The following is a 23,525-nucleotide window of genomic DNA, read 5'->3' on the forward strand; positions in this document are numbered from 1 at the left end:
AGAAGACACATCAACCGTCTCTCACAGAAACACACACGGTGTTTTAAGGGTTCTGAAATCCTTCAAATTAGGTCAGCTAAATGGATGTAATTCGGTTGCATGGCTTCACACAGACGTTCCCGCGTAATTAATTGCAAAATAAACCAATTAACAATTTCCAAACAGGACGCCATGCACACGCATTTATTTATCAATGAATCAAACCCCTGGAGAAAAGCGCGAGTGATATAAAACAGCGTCCCGAGCGCGAGTAAACCCCTGCACACACACACACACACACACACACACCAGACACAGAACACACACGGGCTTACCCAGAAGATGAAATTGAAGACGAACATCAGGTATTTGACGCACATCTCTCCTCCGGTCAGCGCCGCCATCTCAGCAGTCTGTGCTCCGCCACACACGGTGCTGAATGACAGAGTAAAGATCACGGGAGCGATCCGTCCGGTGTCTCGCAGGCGGCGGTGTGTGTGTGTGTCTCACGGGAAACTCACGACCGAGACAAACTCACACTGCCTCAGTCCTGCTGTCAAACATCAACTTTGCAATTGGCGAAATCAAAGCTGCGACAGTATCTGCACCTGTAACTGTTTTGAAGGGTTAGACAACGAAATCAATTGCAAATAGACTCACTCTTTCGAGGATTTTTGTCCTATTCGTTTATTTTAAGGGTAAAAGCCCCTCGGTCTTTATTCGCTGGGAATTACGTCATGATGGAATGACGTCACTCAGTCAGAGCAAAGCCCTGAGGTTTCTTGCACTGTTCTTCTTACTCTCTCTTTGCACGTTTTTTTCATTGACATGTATGTAATTGATATTTTGTGTATTGTATACAAATATTGTTTACATGTCAACTTTTATTTGCATTATTAAAAGGTTTCTTGCACCGATTACAGTGGTCTCATGCGTTTTTAAAATTATATATATCACCCAAATGAAATAAAATACTGTTGTCATTTTATATTACTGTTCTTGAACTACACTAGAGAGTTGCTATACACTACGGTATATTACAGTATTTAGTGCAGTTTATCAGTTCACTATAGTCACTATACAGTATGCTGTAGCATTTATTAACATAGGTTGTAAATACTTTATACCATGTAATACGATTTACTTTAGTATGTTCATTTATTTATTTTCCTTCGGCTTAGTCCCTTTATTAATCAGGCGTTCGCCGCAGTGGAATGAACCGCCAACTTATTCAACATAAGCTTTACACAGCGGATGCCCTTCAAGCTGCAACCCAGTGCCGGAAAACATCCATACCCACTCATTCACAGTCATACACAGCCAGTTCAAATGAAATGCCAACTGATCCAGCCGGGGCTCAAACCAGAGACCTTCTTGCTGTGAGGCTAACCACTGAGCCACCGTGTCCCCATGTTTCAAAAACACTATTTACTGTAATTTACCATTAATTATTATTAGTATTTTTTCATGACAGATAGGACACAAGTGTCCAGCAACTATTACATATACCTTATCCTAATCTTTTTTTTTTTTTTAACTATGAAATAAGTATATTTTGTCATCATATTCACTCAGCTCAGCTTGATGTATAATAGGATCTATAAGGGGGTTATTATCTTTTTATGATACATTTTCAGTTTAATTCTAAAGATTAACAGTTAATCTCCTACACAGGGCAACTTGGGGAAATGATACCATAAATTGGCAACCAGGTGAGACACACAAATTATGGGTTATGGGTGGGGCCAGACAGAATCTGAGGACTATTTCTGCTGAGAATTTTGTAAAAAAAAATCTGCAGATTTATGCAGAATTATTTTGGGAGTATTGTAACTAAAAGCTTAATATATAAAATAGAAAATAATAGCATTTAAACTTTTATTTAATGATTACAATGCAAATCCAGTTAGATCCACTTATTGGGTATACAAAGCAAGCCAATCATATGATATATCTATTAAAAGAACATATTACTTTACAAACTGTGCTGTAAATAAATCAAATGAACACTTTCATATTAGTCAATAATATTGCTGAAATTAATTTAAAAACTGATTAAATATAAATAAATATATTTATTTTCATTTAAATTTAATAAAATTTATATAATTTAATAAATATAAATTTATTTACACAGGTAAATAAATAGACTCAATCATGGGTTAAAGATCTGTGGAAATCTGCAGATTTCTGCGCGTGCAGATTCCGTGTGGGCCTAGTTATGGGTTACAGATATAATATTGTTGCCTATTCTTTAACTAAGAAAAGTAGCCAAGCAACATCGCTCTGCAAAATTACCCGGCAACATGGCAGAAAGTTGCCCTGTGTATCATCAGCACAGCACAAGACCACTTCCCACTTGATAAAATGCTACAGTGGTTAATCTACAGTTGCTATGATATCACAACAATTATAGTAAAATAAATGACTCAATACTATAGTTTTCTACAACTATGGGGCATATTATACTACAATACAGTATTTATTAGTTATTCAGTTCACTGATTAATACTACAGTATACTGTATTATCATTAATATGTTGTAAACACTAAATATACAGTATAATACACTTTAGTATTTACTATAAATTACAACAGCATTTTTTTATGTGGGATAATGCACCCTGTATCCATTGATTATTCTATTTTTACTCATCTTTTACTGTAGTATGGTTGAAAAACCCTAGTATTTTTTCATGTGCATTGATAATCCTCAGTCTCTCTGGATGGACTGAATTCACTAGTGTTTGAGTAAAATGTTAATATCTTTTAAATTCTGTACACTCTAAAAAAAACGATGTTTGCTGTTTGTTCAAACAACTCGAATGAGACTAAAATGAGCTGAAACAACACAATTCTTGAGGTGTTTTTGGGACAACTTAATTGATTTATGTTCAATCCACTAAAAGTCATGGTGCAGTGGAAACAGAATTAATATTGTGTCTGACTCCCATGAGCTTGGAGGACTGCATACATACTGTACATCTCTGCAATGACTCAAATAACTGATTAATAAAGTCATCTGGAACGGCAAAGAAAGCGTTCCTGCAGGACTCTCAGAGTTCATTAAGATTCTTTGGATTCATCTTCAATGCCTCTTCCCTTATCTTACCCCAGACATGCTCAATAATGTTTATGTCTGGTGACTGGGCTGGCCAATCCTGGAGCACCTTGACCTTCTTTGCTTTCAGGAGCTTTGATGTTGAGGCTGAAGTATGAGAAGGAGCGCAGAGCTGCAGAAGAATTTGCCCTCTCCTGTGGTTTTAAATGTAATGGGCAGCACAAATGTCTTGACACCTCAGTCTGTTGATGGTGCCATCTTGCAGATCTCACACGCCCCCATACTGACTGTAACCCCAAACAATGATTTTTCCTTCAACGAACTTGACTGAATCTGAGAATCTTGGTTCCATGTGGGTTCCAATAGGTCTTCTGCAGTATTTGTGATGATTGGGATGCAGCTCAACAGATGATTCATCTAAAAAAAATCGACCTTCTGACACTTTTCCAAATGATCAACTAGAAGTCAAGTTAATTACAACAAGACTTTTGTATAAAAGTATAAAATACACAATTCAAATATTTAAAAAAATCTCATCCTGCCAGAAACTACTTCAGCTGTGTGTTTATAAGAAAATAACTGCACAGCATGAAATGTTCATGGGCCAATCAGAATCAAGCATTCAATAGCTCTATTGTGAGCTTAGTATACGAATGCATAGAGTTCACATGAACACGCACTGAATATCTCTTTCCATGCAAAGTTTTTTTCATTAATAACTCAAAGTGCTGCGGTTTGTGTGCGTGTGTGTGCTGTTTGGCTTGGCACTACTGTCCTCTGTTGGTTTGTCTTATCTGTCTTCACTGCCAGACTAATCCTTCAGTTTCTCTAATGCCCAGACTTCCTCCTATTGTCCTCTGTTAATGAGTTCGAAAAACGGAAATCACACCATCCCTCCCTCTTTCACTTTTATAAAAACGGTTCTTTTCTTAAAGACTGGGCTCCAGTCATGTCTTCAGACGTGTGAGACGCTGGACGAGAAAAACCGCTTCGGAGAATCTGTCGGCGGGAAAATACAGCTGGCCTGAGGTCAAAGGTAATAGGTGTCGATATAGTTTCTGAATAAGCATAGTTTCAGATACTTCTTAAGTTGTGTGCATCTGCATTGAAAAAGTGATTCATTCGGATTTACTCAATTTTAAGATAACTTGTCGCAAACAATTTATATGGGCTCAATTTAAAACAAACAAATTCAGTTTAGTAATTTTTTTTATTTGTTTGTTTAAATTCAGCCTAAATAAGTAAGCGTGTTCAAGCTTTAGTAAAAGAGTGTTGAAATGGTTCCATAACTGTTTGACTGCAAGAACTCAGTGTGTTTCGATAGAAAATCATATCTTTGCTCCTTTAACAGTAAAGACAGGTGTCCCTCAAGGTTCAATTTTGGGGCCAATTTTACTCTTTATTTATATAAATAAACTTGGTAAAGCTGTTGAGTTGGCAAATGTACACTTTTATGCAGACGACACAATTTTTTACACTATGTCTTCATCTATTAAAGTGGCAATAGACTCTTTACAAAATGCTTTCGATTCATTCCAAATGTCTATTAGTTGCTTAAAATTAGTGTTGAATGCAAAAAAAACAACTAAATAAATGATTTTTACACGGTCCATATTATCAATACACGATTTTAAAATTAAAACTTTAAATGGCACACAGATTGAAAAAGTTGCATCTTATAAATATTTATGTGTTTGGCTTGATGTTAAGTTAACTTACAGTTTTCATATTGATAACCTTTTAAAAAACTTAGACGAACATTTAGCATTTAAAAAAATGTTTCTCCTTTGCAGTTTGAAAACGCTTAGTTGCGATCAGTATTGGATTATGAAGAAGATATACTTTACATGCACGTACCTCTGAATGTTTTTAAAAATTGGATATTGTTTATCACAGTGCTTTAAGATTTGTCGCTGGTTCAAGTGCACGCACACAGCACTGTAATTAATATAAAATGACAGAATGGACTTCATTACAGTGAAGGAGAAAACAACATATCTCAGTTTTTATTTTTAAAGCTTTCGTTGGTAAATTACTACAGTAGATATCTAGTTTGTTGGAGTACTGTTTAAATACTTATGATAGTTCAGCCGATATACTCTAAGATGCCATTTTTTCAAACAGTTAGGTCGATCTGCTTCTTTAAGTTTGCTCCATATTTATGGAATGAGCTTCAAGATATACTACAAATGAAATCTGTACCATCTATTGCTATATATTTAAAACTATTTTAAAGACTGTCAATTTAGAACAGTGCACAGGTTTTAACACATGATTATGGTTTATACTATTTTTGTGTGTGTCTGTGTTGTGACATGTATTTTTTGTTTTTTGTAACTCTGTCCTATGCTGCCTGTCTTGACCAGGACTCCCTGGTAGAAGAGACATTCCTGGTTAAATAAATAAATTGCTACCCTAAAATATTAAGTAAATCCGATGAATTATATGAATTAATGTTTTGTGTTAGGTTGCATTTAAAGGGAAAGTTCAACTAAATATGACATTTCTGTCATCATTCACTCATCTTCCACTTGTTCAAAAACTGTTTGTGTTTCTTTCATCTGTTGAACATAAAAGAAGATACTTTGAAAAATGCTGTCTGCTGGCAACCATTGACTTCAGTTGTAATTTTTTACATTTCCCTACTATGAATGATAGTCAATAGGTGCCAGCAACCAGCATTCTTCATAGTATCTGTGTTCAACAAACTCATAAAGGAGAGTAAACTTTAATTTAAAAAAATTGTGTGAACTAACCCTTTAAGGTTTATGTGATGCTATTTAACCATGCACAAATAGAAATATGCCATGTTTGCGAATGTATTATGCTCATTTTTCTCCTTCCCTATATTGTGCTCAGGAATAACAATATTGCTCCTGTGCTGTCTATGTAGAATAGTTGAACTCTCTGACAGATTTGTAGGTGCTCGGAGATTTCTGCTTTGTTTCTCACTTCCAGCTGAACTTTTGCTTGGGCTCTAGCTATTATTTTTTCCCTCACATGCTCACTTCATTGTAATGCTGATTGCCAGAAATTGTGCGTTAGATTAATATATTTCTAAGAAACAAAATTATGGGTATCACAGTGGTGCAGTGGGTAGCACAATCGCCTCACAGCAAGAAGGGTTGCTGGTTTGAGCCTTGGCTGGGTCAGTTGGCATATCTGTGTGGTGTTTGCATGTTCTTCCTGTGATCGCTTGGGTTTCCTCCAGGGGCTCTAGTTTTCCGCACAGTCCAAAGACATGTGGTACAGATGAATTGGGTAAACTAAATTGTCCTTAGTGTATGAGTGTGTATGCATGTTTCCCTGTAATGGGTTGCAGCTAGAAGGGCATTAGCTACGTAAAACATACTTTATGCTGGATAAGTTGGTGGTTCATTCTGCTGTGGCGACCCCAGATAAATAAAGAGACTAAGCCCAAAAGAAAATGAATGAATTCATAAAAGAAACAAAATGGTAAGGTGGCTAAAAATTGCATTGTATTGCTTTTTAAATGCTCTCTGAGTCTTTTTAAAGAGATAGTTTACCCCAAAATGAAAATTCATTCACCGTTTACTCACACTCAAGTGCTAATCGACTGAATTTGTTTCTTCTGTTGAACACAAAACAAGATATTCTGAAGAAAAAAGGTAGCCATTGACATCCATAGGAACAAAAAAACATAGCTGTGTTTCAACATTCTGTAAAATATCTTCTTTTGTGTTCAACAGAAGAAACAAATTTAGTCGAGAACCACTTGAGTGTAAGTAAATGGTGAAGAAATTTTCATCCTTTCCAAACTCAAACGAGTTTTGATCAAGTGAGGATGAGTAAATGGTGGCAGGATGCTCAGTTTTGGGGGAGCTATCCTTTTAATGCAGCACTATAAGGTTTTTATGATTTTTTTCTCTTTCCTTGATCAGATGGAGGCCTGCAAATGGAGCAGAATCATGTGGATTGTCATCTTAAATTTGTCAGGTTAGAGATGTACATGTTTAGATTTCTTCCTATCTGTTGTTTTAATGTGATTATTTTGGAGGAAAGTTACACACCATTTACTCGACTGTTATATATTGAACAGAAATGCTAAAGGACACTGACCTCCATTGTTGGAACAAAATACTATGAGTCAAAGGCAATCAGCTTCCAACATTCTTCAAAGTTAGAGGAATATTACATTTAAATATATGCTTAAAAAGAAAACTTTAAACATTAAATTGTAATACAAATGTATGCATTTTTAACAAAACAAACAAAATCATTTTTTAATGAAAGCCATGTCTTAACTTGAATGAATGAAAGTGAATGAAAATGAAGACTAAAACTATGGGTCAAAAACATGTACAGTGTGTGAACAGAAATAAAAATAATCACAATAAATGAGCAACTAAATGAAACTAGTAACAACAGTTACTGAAAAAACTCTGAAATAAAACAAAAAATAAATGATACGTCTTCGAACTAAAAAAATAAAATGATTTTTGTGGCAGAAAGAAATATGACTTCTGGATAAACTTCTGACAATTCTATATAAATATAAAACATTTGTTCAATCTTTTCTTCATCTGCCAAAAATAAAATAGGGATGTTAAAAATTCAATCTTTAACCCTCTGGGGTCTGAGGTGATTTTGGGGCCCTTAAGATGTTTTGACATGCCCTGATATTTGTGCTTATTTCAGCTACTTATTACATAGTATTGGCCTACATGTATTTTATTTGTATTCAGCACAAGCTGTGCTACAACAATAGGCGAGAAATATTTATGCACATGCTTGCGTTTTTTAGAAAGAAAAAAAAAATATATATATATATATATATATATATATATATATAGATATATATGTGTATGTATATATATATATATATATATATATATATATATATATATATATATATATATATATATATATATATATATATATATATATATATATATATATATATATATATATTATGCGTGGTTAGTAGGCTTTGGAGAAAAAATGTAGCTTAAATAAGGTCCACACTGGGTCTACACTAAACATGCCTGAAGAGACCTTTGAGTAATTTGTCTTGTAGGCTAAAACAATTACTTCACAATTATGTAAAATTTATTCTGTTCTCTCATTCAAAGAAAACATTACAATGATTTACATTTTGTAAAGTCTACTTTGGGTCATTTAATAATTCATGAATAATTCCCTCAATTAATTCCCTGGAAAGACAAAAGACACTCCCCCACTGGCTAATGTTCACCCATCAAGGGCATTGTAAAGCAATGTCCAGCTGCAAAAGCTAGCCCAAACTAAACCTTTGTTGTACTACTTGCTGTATTATGACCATGTAAACACTCTAGGTAAGCAATATACAGTGCTCAGCATATATATAATTTTCGTATTTTATATAACATGATATGAACAAATTTCATATTTTTTTAGGTTTAAATTGTATTTGTATGGCGTCTGTTCAAAGTTATATTCCTTTTTATTAGAGTAACACTAACCTTTGCTTTGGTCTACACTAGATGTGTTCTGTTAAATCTGCTATAAACTATAATTAAAACTGAAACTAAGCTAAAGCCATTAACCAAATGAGCTACAACTACATTTTAGTTTTATTGTGCATTTTCAAATAGTACTGAAATAAAAACTCAACCCCCCAAATGTAAAACTATATTACCTTTACTATTGTCTACCTGTTTGTCCTGCAGATTTGCTGTTGGTCGAGGGCTCGGCTCGCTGTAGTCTGTTTAGTCGGCAGCACATACACACATTTGACGGTGTGATTTATGAATTCCCTGGCGACTGCAGCTACATGCTGGCGGGAGATTGCAGGCAGCGAAGCTTCTCCATACTGGGTAAAACACAAAACTCAAATTCAAGCAATTTTTATACTTTCCAAGTGCATTTTCAAACCTATCCAGCAAGTATGGCAAAATAAATTTTAATGCTATTAATAATTTCCCGTACAATCTACAGTAACTTACTGGTTCACCAGTAACTGACTGTAAATCAGTTACAGCAAAATACTGTATTTACATGCACATCTTGCTGTATTTATATTTACAGTATTGTAAAGTTTTACTTTTAAATATATAATAAAATTGTAACGTTGCAACTTTAAAATACAGTAAAATACTACATAACTGTCTTACAGTAATATACAGTTCATATTACAGTTAAACTGTGCAATTTATAAAAATAATTAATAGTGTAAATATACATACTTCATCACATCAGCTGCTTTTTGTTATTGTATTCTATAGTCTAGTTTACTAAGGAAAGATTTTGAGCCCAACATTGAATTATTGCCATTTACTCTCCTATATTGTATGTCATTTACTTGCATCTTAAATGTGTCTTCTTTCATCTTAATTTTATGGTTTATTTAAATTTTAAAATGCACTGATTTAAAAAAGGCAGATCTGTTGACTCCAGTTTTCATTGTGTGCAAAAGCACATTGATTTATTTTATTCAGATAGTTAATGAGTATTAATTAGCAAGATAAATTAGTACAAAAGCAACACATTTAAAATATGAAGCAGTTTCAAAATCGAAGCCCTTTTCAAACCTTACAGGAGATTAAAATTCAAGCATTTTCTAGGATTTCCAGCATCCACACACACAAACAAGCACGCACTCAGTCTCTCATAAACTAAACAAACCATGAGAAAGTTTGTATAAATGCCCACTGTGTGCTTACATCTAGGTGATTTCTCTCATGGAAAGAGGAAAGGAGTGACTGTGTTTCTGGGAGAAATGTTTGAGCTGCACCTCTCTGTGGATGGAACGCTGTCACAAGGAGCAGAGAGGTGAACAATATGAATCTCACAATCAGAATATAAAACAAAATGCTATTGGAATTTCATTACAACACATGCAGAAAAGTATCCAATCCAATAGGGTTGCTCTGGTTTCCCCTACAGTCCAAAGACATGCGCTATAGGTGAATCGAATAATCTAAATTGTCCCTAGTGTGTGTGTGTGTGTGTGTGTGTGTATGTGTGTGTGGGTGTGTGTGAATATGGGTGTTTACCAGTACTGGGTTACAGCTGGAAGAGTATCCGCTGTGTAAAAAAGGCTTGATAAGTTGGCGGTTCATTCCTCTGTGGCGACCCCTGATGAATAAAGCTGAAGGAAAGTGAATGAATGAATGAATATTGCTAACATTAAATAAATAAAAATAAAGTAGACAATTTCTACACTGTAAAAAGCAATTATTTGACTTTACCTAAAAAGTGAGTAAACCACTTGCCTTAGAATGATTAAATAAATGAACTTTGTGCATTATTATAAAAATATGTTACATCATCTTAACAGTTCTAAGTTATTCACTTGTCGCGTTTTTAAAAAATAGCAGGCTTACTCACGTTTTTAAGTAGTTAATCATTATTACAATGTATATAAAATCACTCTGACGCAATTTTATTCGTGTTCAGGCAGTTAAACAGCCTAGTTGGGTCACAATCTCTCCATCATCTGAAACACTACTATAATGATCAACTCTGCTAATCTTTTCACCTGTGTAGCGCTTGTATAAATAAAGATATTTTGTTTGCTTCAGGCTCCCGCTGCCGTATGCATCAAGCTCTGTGTTTGCAGGGTATGAACTGGGCTACGTTCGATTATGGAGCGAAGAGTTTGGATTCTCCATCCGTATAGATCCCTTACATAACATTCAACTAACGCTGGAGAAACGTCACAGCAACCAAACATGTGGCCTCTGTGGGAACTACAACTATCTTGCTGAGGACGAGTACAGCGCACAAGAAGGTCAGATACAACTACACTCCTCAAAATGTGTATCAGTATAAGTAAAAACACAGAAAGCAGATTAAGGAAAGATACTTTGTGCAAAGAAAAGACAAATTGTTAACCCTTTACTGTGCGAGGAACCATAAACACTACCTGAAAAAAAGTCTTGTCATCAATCCCAGTTGTAAGAGCAAAAATAATAGCTTGACTGGAAAAGTGGCAGAAGGTACATTTTTCTGATGAATCATCTGATGATCTGCATCCCAATAATGACAAATACTGCAGAAGACCTATTGGAACCAGCATGGACCCAAAATTCTCACAGAAATCAGTCAAGTTTGGTGAAGGAAAATCATGGTTTGGGGTTACATTCAGAATGGGGTTGTGCAAGAGATCTGCAGAGTGGATGGCAACATCAACAGCCTGAGGTATCAAGATATTTGTGCTGTCCATTACATTACAAACCACAGAAGAGGGCAAATTCTTCAGCAGGATAGTGCAAAGAGGGTCAATGTGCTCCAGGATTGGCCAGCCCAGTCAACAGAAATGAACGTTATTGAGCATGTCTAAGTTAAAATAGAGGAGGAGGTATTGAAGATGAATCCAAGGAATCAGTAAGTTACAAGACTTGTGTCTAAGCAAAGTCGGACCTTACTGTCCTAATTAAATTGTTAAAAATCAAGGGATGATCATATTTTATTTTGGTAAACTAAGCGTAATCTAGAGGCATTTACCTTTCGTAAGCCACTTCTGATACCAAATGATCAACTAGAAGGCAAGTTATTATTTGCCATTCCTAAAACTTGGATAGACGACAAGGCTTTGTAAGGTAGTGTATGGTATTGACATTTATCACAATATACAGTATACATATTTTAATAGTAGTTAAAAAGTCTTGTATTAACCCCTAGCAACACTCCAGTTTTCATGAAGTGTTTTTCAGTCTGGTGGGAAAAAATACACTTCAATAAAAAACACTTTAAAATGTTTCTTTAGTTTTACGTTATCAAGTTTTGTCTGTCTGGTTTAATTTAAATGACGGTTTTATTAATACAGTGCCTATATTCTGAAGCTTTATACAGACAAATTTGTTCATACATAATTTGTCTGAGTATGTACAGCATTTTATTCTACAAAAACTATTCGTTTTCTGTCTCTTTGCACTTTTTGAGTTATGAAGTGATTATAACAGATCTGCCAAATCCCCACTATAAAACAAGTGTTGTCTCTAATATTTAAAAAAGAAAAAAAGAAGAATTTTGAACCTGATTTCATCCAATGCTCTGATTGTTTTTGTGCTAAAAATATATGCGACTGAATGAATATTAAAATAATTAATACCTCATTAAAATACAGTGGGTGACACTTCAAAAGGACCATAACCGCCATGAGTGGCACCGCCACCGCACTAAAGGATTAAGAACGTGTTTTTCAGTAAGAAGAGTTTGCGACTATGGTGCCAGGGGGGACAAAGGGATGGGATGAGAACAGAAATATACAGCTGTCAATACTCATCAATTTGTAAAGAAAGATGAAATAATGAAACAAAGCATTATAATTTCTTCATTAATCATTAAAGAACTTGCTAAAAAGGGTTATTATCATTGTAAACTTGTTAAGCACAATGAGGAGTCATTTTGGAAAGTGAATTAAAAGAAATAAAAGAAATAAAAGTCAACTAAAATGAAAGAACAAACATACATACATACACAAGAAAGTAAATAAGTGAGTAAATAAATAAAGCAGTGTTTTAGCCTAAATATAGTGAGATGTACAGTGCTTGTTATTTTAAAGTGGACTAAAACAGTCAATAAATAAGCCTTTTTATTTACAGTTTTCATTTACATTTTCGTTGTTGATTATTTTTCACATCTTAATTATTGTACATAAATAATAAATGAAAAATTTAAAAGGCCCAAATAATTATTTATTTAAAGACATTACCAGCGAAACACAGAAAAACGGTCCGGCGCATGGTCTAAAGGGCCAGTTGAATGCTAGAAAATTTGCAGAATATGTTTGCAATTCTTAAAGTAATCAATCAACTGGTTTAGTATGATGATAACTACTAGTTGGTTTTTAATGTACTCACCTGCAATACTTATGTTTTAATCTGAGCTGAGGAAGTGACTGGCGTCAATGTTCACCCTGGAGACAAAACATTAGAAAGTTGGAGCTCTTACTCTGTGTGTGTGTGTGTGTGTGTGTCCTGTCATCATTCCATATTGCTGCCTTTGTAGTTGAGGGTGCTCTTATCAGCTGGGTTTAAATTTAGATCACAGGCTTTATCATGAGTGCGCATGATATACAGAGGCAGGGAAAAAAAGGAGACAAAGAAAGAATCAAAGATAAGATGATAACATATCTGAACAGGTGAAGAGTGTTCTTGTCATGTTTCAGCCTAAATATACACAAAAAAGTAAAAATTGTGAGAACGGTAGCAGGGATTTTGTTATTTTGATGACATTGAAGCACTTTTCCAGCACATTTATCAAAACACAAAACAACTAAAAGCATTCATTCATTCATTCATTTTCTTTTCGGCTTAGTCCCTTTATTAATCTGGGGTCGCCACAGCGGAATGAACCGCCAACTTATCCAGCATAAGTTTTCACACAGCGGATGCCCTTCCAGCCGCAACCCATCACTAGGAAACACACACACTCACATACACACTCATTCACACACACACACACACTCATACACTACAGTCAATTTTAACATCCCCAATTCACTTGTACTGCATGTCTTTGGACTTGTGGGGGAAACCGGAGCGCCCGGAGAAAACCCACGCGAACATGGGGAGAACATGCATACTCCACATAGAAACGCCAACTCGGCTCGAACCAGCGACCTTCTTACTGTGATGCAAACGTGCTACCCACTGCGCCACCGTGTTGCCCCTACTAAAATAACCATAAATAAAATAAAACAAATAATAATTTCATATTTCACTATTAAAATAATTAAAAATGACAATAAAATACTTTTCACACTATGATCAAGACAAATACAGTATTATAAAATATTCAAATATTTAATTTAAAATAGGTTTATTCAGAAATTATTCTAATAAGCTGATTTGATTTTTAGGAAACATTTTGATTACACTTTATTTTAAGGTGTCCTTGTTAAGGTAAAACTATCCATGTACTTATATGATTAGGGTTAGAATTCTGTTTAGGTTATTATATAATTGTCTTTTACTATATTAAGTACAGTACATGGAACATGTGTAACAAGGACACCTTAAAATAAAGTGTTACCGATATTTTTCTTATTATTATGCTGCTTAAGATAATCCCTAATACACTGTAAAAAGCAATTAGTTACTTTACTTAAAAATTAAGTCAAATCATTGTGATTTGTAACTTTTAACTTGTAATAATAATAATAATAATAATAATAATAATAATAATGATAATAATAATAATAATAATAGATTTTATTTATAATGCACTTTTCTAAAACCCAAAGCGCTACAACAACAGAGAAATCAAACATGCAATAAAATACAAGTATACATTAAAACTAGCAAGTGTGGAGGCATTGTAGCATTTGTAGTCACAAAGGCAGTGTCTCTTTGAAATACTACTACTACTACTACTACTACTACTAATAATAAAAAATAATAATAAAGCATATATGCAGACAAATTTCCTAAAAAAAATGAGCAGACCATGTTCTCAACATATTTTTACACACTGTAAAAAACAATCTGTAAAATTTACGATAAAAAAACGACAGCTGTGGTTACCGACATTTCTTAATTTAACGATAGGTTATCGCATTTTGTACTATTTTTGTGGTCATAAACCAATGTTTTAAAGAACTAACATCTGCACAACTTTGAAACACAGACAAAAACAACCATAAGCAGGTGTGGATGGGAAAGTAATATAAAGAACCAAAGCTCATCCCAAAAACATACTAATATATAGAAGTTGCTTGCACGTCATGATTTTGCCACAATGCAATCCTGGATAACCATCTGTGTCGATCCCGGAACATCATTTTTGTTAAAAAAAAATTTAATCCATACCTATTCCCTACCCCTAAACCCAACCATAACTGTAAATTATTCCCAAAACCAGAGGGAATAATAGTTGGATAACAATCATGTAGATGTGCATAATCCTAACCGTAAACCTACACTTAACATTAACAGTAAACATATCCCTTAATTCTGATTGGCTGATTGGAATGTCGTTCCAGGATCAACACAGATGTTATTGCAGGAACATGTCCTACTTGGTGAAATCAGGTTGGCGAAAAGTTGCACAGTATCATTCACACAACTAAAAAACACTACGATGTACAGTAACACACATGACTCTAAAGTAATCCAATAAACATTATTTAGCAATATTAGATGTAACATAACTCTAATGTAGGGGCAACACGGTGGCTCAGTGGTTAGCAGAAGAAGGTTGCTGGTTCAAGTCCTGGCTGGAGTTTGCATGTTCTCCCCGTGTTGGCATGGGTTTCCTCCGGGTGCTCCGGTTTCCCCCACAGTCCAAAGACATGCGGTATAGATGAATTAAATAAGCTTAATTGGCTGAAGTGTATGTGTGTGAATGACTGTGGATGGATGGAAGGGCGTCTGCTGTGTAAAACATATGCTGGATAAGTTGGTGGTTCATTCCGCTGTGGTGACCTTTGATTAATAAAGGGACTAAGCCGCAAGAAAATTAATAAATGAATAACTTTAATGTGCTTAATGTCAACAAAAAATCATAAAAGGTGAAGTGTCATGCAAGGAATATTAGGAAAGTTAGTTTCCATCTTAAGCATTTTTACAGGTTTTGAGTGTTGAAATCAGAGGCAATTTTTAATGTGTATCGTATATGTGTGTGTGTGTGTTCAGGTTTTTTGACAGATGATCCTTACGACTTTGCGAACTCATGGGCCATGAAAGGAGCAGATGAACCCTGTAAACGTGTGCTTCCACCATCTCAAAGCTGCAACAGCACTGGAGAATCAACCAAAGTCAGACGCTCACCTGCAACACAAAAACAGCCTCATCTCATCATACACACTCCTCTACTGTACTGTATGTGAGATATTTCTGAATGTGTGTGTGTGTGTGTGCATGTGTGTTTCAGGATCAGATGTCTGCATGTGAGTCTATGCGCAGCTCTGTACTCTTCATGCACTGTGCTCATCTGGTGGATCCAGCTGCGTTTGTGTCCGTCTGTGAGTCTGATGTGTGCCACTGCAGTGCCGGAAAGGAGTGTGTGTGTCAGGCCATGCTGGAATACAGCCGAGCCTGTGCCAGTCGAGGCATTACACTGTCCAACTGGCACACACAGAGCCAGTGCTGTGAGTAATGCATATGTGTTTATTTTCATGTGTATATGTAAATTATTATATATATATATATATATATATATATATATATATATATATATATATATATATATATATATATATATATATATATATATATATATATATATATATATATATAATATGTGTGTGTGTGTGTGTGTGTGTGTGTGTGTGTGTGTGTGTGTGTTTGTGTTTGACACAAAGCTGAATGTTTCACATACAATCACCGGCCACTTTATTAGGTACACCTTTCCAACTGCTCATCAACACCTGTTTTTAATCCGCCAATTAAATGGCAGGAACTCAATGCATTTAGGCAAGTAGACAAGACGATCTGCGGCAGTTCAAACCGAGCATCAGAATAGGGAAGAAAGGGGATTTAAGTGACTTTGAACGTGGCATGGTTGTTGGTGCCAGACCGGCTGGTCAGAGTATTTCAAAAACTGCTGATCTACTGGGATTTTCATGCACAACCATCTCTAGGGTTTACAGAGAATGGTCTGAAAAAAAGAAAATATCCAGTAAGCAGCAGTTCTGTGGGCACAAATGCCTTGTTGATGCCAGAGGTCAGAGGAGAATGGCCAGACTGGTTTGAGCTGATAGAAAGGCAACAGTAACTCAAATAACCACTCGCTACTACCGAGGTCTGCAGAAGAGCATCTCTGAACACACAACACGTCCAACCTTGAGGCAGATGGGCTACAGCAGCAGAAGACCACAGTGGGTGCCACTCCTGTCAGCTAAGAACAGGAAACTGAGGCTACAATTTGCACAGGCTCACCAAAATTGGACAACAGAAGATTGGAAAAACGTTGCCTGGTCTGATGAGTTTCCATTTCTGCTGCGACATTTGTATGGTAGGCTCAGAAATCAGAATTTCACATTAACAACATGAATGCATGGATCAATCCTGCTTTGTATCAACGGTTCAGGCTGCTGGTGGTGGTGTAATGGTGTGGGATATATTTTCTTGGCACACTTTGAGCCCATTAGTACAAATTGAGCATCATGGCAATGCCACAGTCTACCTGAGTATTGTTGCTGACCATGTCCATACCTTCATGACCACAGTGTACCCATCTTCTGATGGCTACTTCCAGCAAGATATCGCATCATGCCATTAAGCTTGAATCATCTCAGACTGATTTCTTGAACATGACAATGAGTTCACTGAACTTAAATGGCCTCCACAGTCAACAGATCTCGATCCAATAAAGCACCTTTGGGATGTAATGAAACGGGAGATTTACATCATGGATGTGCAGCCAACAAATCCGCTGCAACTGTACCAAACCAGTACCTTAAGGCATTAAGGGATTAGGCAGTTCTGAATTCAAAATGAGGTCCAAACCAGTACAAGTAAGGTGTACCTAATAAAGTGGCCGGTGAGTGTAATTTTCCAATCTTTTGTCACGTCCAGAAATCAGAAAACATTCTTCAAATAATCATTCTAATATGGATTTTTCTAATATAAATTATAATTAAATCATGTTTATTAATTTTTAATTAAAAAAATTAAAATTAAAAATAAAAATAACAGCATTTAAAAAAAACTAACATTATAAAAATTGTTACATTTACTTTTAATTAATTTATGTGTCTTTATTTAAAAGTGTAAACAATGAACGATATTTTGAACTTCTGTACTTTAGCTAAAATTTTACATATATTTCTATAATAAATGTTTCTTGAAAATTTTGAAACAAAATTTTGTTTAAATCACAACAGTAAGTTGTACATATCTTTTTGCAAAATGTATTTTTGACCAAATAAATGTGGCCTTGTTAAGCAGAAGACGCATCTGAAATGGCGTAAATACTTTAAATCTTATATTATTTACTAACTTCACATACTGTACATTTCTGTTTGCTCAGCCCCTAAGTGTCCTGTTGGCATGGAGTACAGCGACTGCACCCCGACCTGCTCCACTTCCTGTCAGAATGTGAACATACAGGAGGTCTGCAAAGAGGAGTGTGTCGACGGCTGCATCTGCCCAGGTGAAAGAAATACTTCACTTAGTCTACACATACTTTTTATGACCTCTCTCATGTCATGCAGGTTTTTACTAATTATTCTTTATTTGACAGTGTCTTTATTTCAATGTAACTGCACATTTAATTGCAAAGCAACATTAACCTATAAATAGTGATATGTAGATATAAATATGCATAATTGTTTTGTAATTACTATAATAATGATCCTACATAGGAAGTTTAACTAAAATAAACAGGCTACTTTTAAAAACACCAAGTCTTCGCCAACCTTTCCAAGTTTAAATCTACCGTGACGTCTAATTTAATAAAACATAAAAATTCTGCCATAGAAACAAGTCATTTTATAAATATAATTCATTTCTGTGATCTACACCTCAGAAACGTCTATTTGATGTTTGTGTTTACATCTGGAACACATGTTTTTTTTTATAGTGTTTGCTCATCCTGAAACATATATTAGATGTCTTTTTTGTGAGGTTAAATAGACATTTAGAATATGTATTTAAGATGTTTGAAAGATGTTTATCAGACCTATGAACACATCAGATGTTTTTAAACCAAACAGTCTTTAAAATACATCCTGTGGACGTATTGGTGCTCTTTTTTTCTCCTGATGTCTGGTTGATGTTTGTGTTTACATATGAAGGACACATTGATTATTAAAGACTTTGCTTAACTCCAAAACATCTGTTATAGACGTCTAGTTTTAGTTGTTCAATAGATGTTAGGAATATGTATTTAAGATGTTTTCAAGGTGTTTATCTGAAATTTAACCACAACAGATGTTTTCCAGACCAAACAATCTTTAAAATACATCTTGCTGATATAACCTTGATGTCTATTTGATGTTCCTGAGATGTCTATTTATGTGTTTACATATAAAAGACATATTTATTAGAGCATTTGCTAAACTGGAACACGTTTATTAGACATCTACTTTTAGACATTAAAAAGACCTTTAGAATATGTCTTTAATATGTTTAAAATGGGTACAGCAGATCTTTTAAAGACCTTTATCAGACCTGTGAACACATCAGATGTTTTCCAGACCTAACAATCTTAAAAATACATCCTGCAGACGTATATGTCCTTTCTGGGACCTTGATGTCTATTTAATGTCACTGAGATGTCTATTTGAGGTTTGTGTTTACATATGGAAGACATATTTAATATTGGAGAGTTTGCTCAACTCCAAAACGTATGTTAGACATCTAGTTTCAGATGTTTAATAGATGGTTAGAATATGTATTTAAGATGTTTTAAAGACGTTTATAAGAAATTTAAACACAGCAGATTTTTCCCAAACCAAACAATCTTTAAAATACATCTTTCAGATGTATGTGTGCTCTTGTGGACCCTGATGTCTATTTGATGTCCCTGAGATGCCTATTTGATGTTTGTGTTTACATATGGAAGACACAATTATTAATATAGACTTTGCTCAACTGCAAAACATCTATTAGATATCTAGTTTGAGACGTTAAATAGACATTTAGTGTTTAATATGTTTAAAATTAGTACAACAGACCTTTTAAAGACCTTTTCAGACCTGTGAACACATCAGTTGTTTTCCAGACCAGACAATCTTCAAAATACATCCTGCAAATGTAAATGTCCTTTCTGGGACCCTGATGTCTATTTGATGTTCCTGAGATGTCTATTTGATGTTTGTGTTTATATATGGAAGAGACATTTATTATTAGAGACATTGCTCAACTCCAAAATATCTATTAGACATCTAGTTTCAGATGTTCAGTAGGTGTTTACAATATGTATTTAAGGTGTTTTAAAGACGATTATGTGTTTATCTGACATTTGAACACAGCAGATGTTTTCCAGACCAAACCACCATGCATATTGCTGATGCAAGTGTGCTCTTTTGGACCCTTATGTCTATTTGATGTCCCTGAGATGTCTATTTGACGTTTGTGTTTACATATGAAAGAGCCATTTATTATTAGAGCATTTGCTCAACTGCAAAACATCTATTAGATATTTAATTTCAGACATTAAAAAGACATTTAAAATAGGTCTTTTAAAGGCAGACCTTTTAAAGACCTTTATCAGACCTGTAAAAACAGCAGCTCTTTCCAGACCAAAAAAAAACTTTTAAATACATCTTATGTATAAGTACATGATGTATAAGTGCTTTCTGGGACCCTGATGTCTATTTGATGTCCCTGAGATGTCTTTTTGATGTTTGTGTTTATATATGGAAGACATAATGTCTATTAGACATCTGCCTATTAGACATAACGCAAAATGTCTATTAGAAATCTATTTTCAGACTTTAAATAAACATTTAGGATATGTATTTAAGATCCTTAAAAGACGTTCATCAGACATTTGAACACAGCAGATATTTTCCAGACTAAGCAATACATATGGGAGACACATTTATTATTAGAGTGTTGGCTCAACTGCAAAATGTCTATTAGACATCTAGTTTCAGACGTTAAATAGACATTCAAAATATGTCTTAACTATGCTTAAAAATAGTACAGCAAACCTTTTAAAGACCTTTATCAGACTTGTGAACAGAGCAGCTCTTTCCAGACCAAAAAATCTTTTAAATCTCGCAGTCGTTTGTGTGCTATCTGGGAATGCAAAAGATGCTCAGCATGACTGGTTATTTTTGTAGCCTACCTCTTCCTGCTCAGTGATGAATGTGTGAATGTGTTTGTCAGCGGGGAAGGTGCTGGATGGCGATCGCTGTGTTGACGTGTCTCAGTGCTCCTGCACGCATGCGGGACGGCGATACCCTCCTGCCTCCTACATATCTCAGGACTGCAACACATGGTGAGACACTGTAACACAAACATACAGTAAAAGAACAGTAGATTCAAATATGTGTGACAATCACTTAAAATCACTTTAACTTTCAGCGTCTGTCGGCATGGATCATGGGAATGCACTAATGAAGGATGTCCTGGTAAGCAAATATTTACAGTTGAAGCCAAAATCATTAGCTCTCCAGTGAAATCTATTATATTTATTAGGCTCTTCACGTTTGAGTTGAGATTACGTTAAACTTTGAATTGAAAATTGACATTTCTAACAACTTCATGGGAACTTTGGGGGGGGGGGGGGAGTAATATTTTAAATAAAAAATTCTGATTCATTTTGTCCTCTTTCTATCTATAGGTGAGTGTTTGGTGACAGGACAGTCGCATTATAAGACCTTTGACAACAAATTCTTCACCTTCAGTGGGATTTGTCACTATCTGCTTGCTAAAGACTGCCAGAGCAACTCTTTTTCTGCCGTCATTGAGACTGCACAGGTCAGTTTCTTTCATCACACTGTCGTATTTGTTTTTTGGTAGTTTGGTTGTGCTTATGTTTGTGCATCCCTGTACAAAGTGTGCTGATGATCAAGATGCCATCTGCACACGCTCAATAACACTGAGGTTCAAGGATCTGGCCAATCAGACGGTTCACCTTAAACATGGGGGAGTGGTCTCTGTTGATGGAATGGATGTGCAAACACCCTTAATTAATGGTTTGTCAACATGCAATAATGCATACATAATTCACACTGCTGAATTATTTAGATGTTATGTAATGAGAATAAGTGTTTGTGTGTTTGTAGGTCCCCTGAGAATCCAGAATACCGTGTTGTCATCTGTGAGACTGCGTTATGGACATGATTTACATCTGGATTGGGACGGCAGAGGACGTGTTTTGCTCAGGGTAAATGTGGCCTGTTAAAAAAACAGGCTTTGGAAGCTTAACTCGGTCAAGTTTAAGGGGTTAGTTCACCAAGAAATGAAAATGACCTCATTATTTAATCTCCATTGTGTAGTTTTTAAAACCTTTTTCTGGTCTCTTTCTGCTGTTAAGCACAAAATAAGATATTTTGAAGAATGCTGGTTTCTGGCACCCACTGACCTTCATTGTAGGACACAAAATATTTTGTAAGCCAGCAACCAGCAACATTCTTCATAATGTGTTTAACAGAAGAAAGAAACTCAAATAGGTTTCGAATAAGGGTGAGTAAACGACAACATTTAAATTTTTGGGTGAACTATCCCTTTAAAGCCAATCTAAATAATAGCTCAATGTTTACAGAAAAACTTTAGAAAATTACAAAACTTTGTAATTATTAAATTAGTTAAAGCTATAAAAATCTAAAAAACTAAATCAAAACTAAAAATTATTCCCATATATAATTATTTTTTAGATATTCTTTTTTTTTTGTATAATATTTTATAACATATACACTTACTGGCCACTTTATTAGGTACACCTTACTAGTACCGGGTTGGACCCCATTTTGCCTCCAGAACTGCCTTAATACTTTGTGGCATAAATTTAACAAGGTACTGGAAATATTCCTCAGAGATTTTACTTCATATAACCATGATAGCATCACGCAGTTGCTGCAGATTTGTCGGCTGCACATCCATGATGCTAATCTCCCAATCCACCACATCCCCAAGGAGCTCTTTTGGATTGACATCTGATGATTGTGGAGGCCATTTGAGTACAGTGAACTCATTGTCTTGTTCAAGAAACCAGTCTAAGATGATTCACGCTTTATGACATGGTGCTTTATCCTGCTGGAAATAGCCATCAGAAGATGGGTACACTGTGGTCATAAAGGGATGGACAGCAACAATATTCAGGTAGGCTGTGCTGTTGACACAATGCTCAATTGGTACTGATGGGCCCAAAGTGTGCCAAAAAAAATATCCCCCACACTATTACACCACCACCAGCAGCCTGAACCACTGATACAAGGCAGGATGGATCCATGCTTTTATGTTGTTAACGCCAAATTCTGACCCTACCACCTGAATGTCACCGCAGAAATCGAGACCCATCAGACCAGGCAATGTTTTTCCAATCTTCTATTGTCAAATTTTGGTGAGCCTGTGTGAACTGTAGCCTCAGTTTCCTGTTCTTAGCTGTCAGTAGTGGCACCCGGTGTGGTTTTGCTGTAGCCCATTCACCTTAAGGTTGGACGTGTTGTGCATTCAGAGATGCTCTTCTGCATACCTCGGTAGTAGCGAGTGGTTATTTGAGTTACTGTTGCCTTTCTATCGGCTGAAACCATTCTGGCCATTCTCCTCTGAAAATCCCAGTAGATCAGCAGTTTCTGAAATACTCAGACCAGCCCGTCTGGCACCAACAACCATGCCACATTCAAAGTTACTTAAATCACCTTTCTTCCCCATTCTAATGCTCGGTTTGAACTGCAGCAGATCATCTTGACCATGTCTACATGCCTAAATGCATTAAGTTGCTGCCATGTGATTGGCTGATTAGAAAAGTGAGTTAACGAGCAGTTGGGCAGATGTACCTAATAAAGTGGCCGGTTAGTGTAAATATTCAGTTCCAAAATTTTTTCTTTCCATTATTAATTTAAAAATATTAAATAGGGCTTTCAAGCATCTTAAGGGGTAAAAAAGTGGTGCACATCACTAGCAATATGATTTAAAAATCT

At 35.3% G+C, this 23,525-nt stretch overlaps 4 protein-coding genes across 5 annotated transcripts in view; 1 reads left to right on the plus strand and 3 right to left on the minus strand.

The window, feature by feature from the left end:
- Positions 1-726, minus strand: part of cd9a (CD9 molecule a) — a 297,612-nt gene extending 296,886 nt beyond the window's left edge. The window contains exon 1 of the mRNA XM_087291598.1: positions 315-726. Within this exon, the coding sequence (XP_087147724.1) occupies positions 315-383 (69 nt within the window). The 5' untranslated portion in view covers positions 384-726. The remainder of the gene's footprint in view (positions 1-314) is intronic.
- The window catches only part of LOC101882393 (uncharacterized), a 768,785-nt gene that overhangs the window by 275,250 nt on the left and 470,010 nt on the right, over positions 1-23,525 (minus strand). The gene's annotated exons all lie outside the window — the stretch shown is intronic.
- Positions 1-23,525, minus strand: part of utp15 (UTP15 small subunit processome component) — a 355,707-nt gene that overhangs the window by 105,819 nt on the left and 226,363 nt on the right. The window lies entirely within an intron of this gene.
- Positions 3,979-23,525, plus strand: part of vwf (von Willebrand factor) — an 81,827-nt gene continuing 62,280 nt past the window's right edge. The window contains exons 1-13 of one of the 2 annotated variants that reach the window (XM_087292549.1): positions 3,979-4,076; positions 6,943-6,997; positions 8,710-8,856; positions 9,709-9,811; positions 10,564-10,772; positions 15,622-15,743; positions 15,860-16,076; positions 17,960-18,082; positions 20,767-20,878; positions 20,965-21,011; positions 21,224-21,360; positions 21,440-21,578; positions 21,669-21,769. In XM_087292549.1, the coding sequence (XP_087148675.1) occupies positions 6,943-6,997; positions 8,710-8,856; positions 9,709-9,811; positions 10,564-10,772; positions 15,622-15,743; positions 15,860-16,076; positions 17,960-18,082; positions 20,767-20,878; positions 20,965-21,011; positions 21,224-21,360; positions 21,440-21,578; positions 21,669-21,769 (1,512 nt within the window). In that variant the 5' untranslated portion in view covers positions 3,979-4,076. Of the gene's footprint in view, positions 4,077-6,942; positions 6,998-8,709; positions 8,857-9,708; positions 9,812-10,563; positions 10,773-15,621; positions 15,744-15,859; positions 16,077-17,959; positions 18,083-20,766; positions 20,879-20,964; positions 21,012-21,223; positions 21,361-21,439; positions 21,579-21,668; positions 21,770-23,525 lie in introns of those variants that run through there. The other variant, NM_001281989.1, reaches the window with a different exon arrangement.

This window comes from Danio rerio, chromosome 18, assembly GCF_052040795.2.
Source record: "Danio rerio strain M-AB ecotype USA chromosome 18, GRCz13ab, whole genome shotgun sequence".
NCBI lineage: Eukaryota > Metazoa > Chordata > Actinopteri > Cypriniformes > Danionidae > Danio > Danio rerio.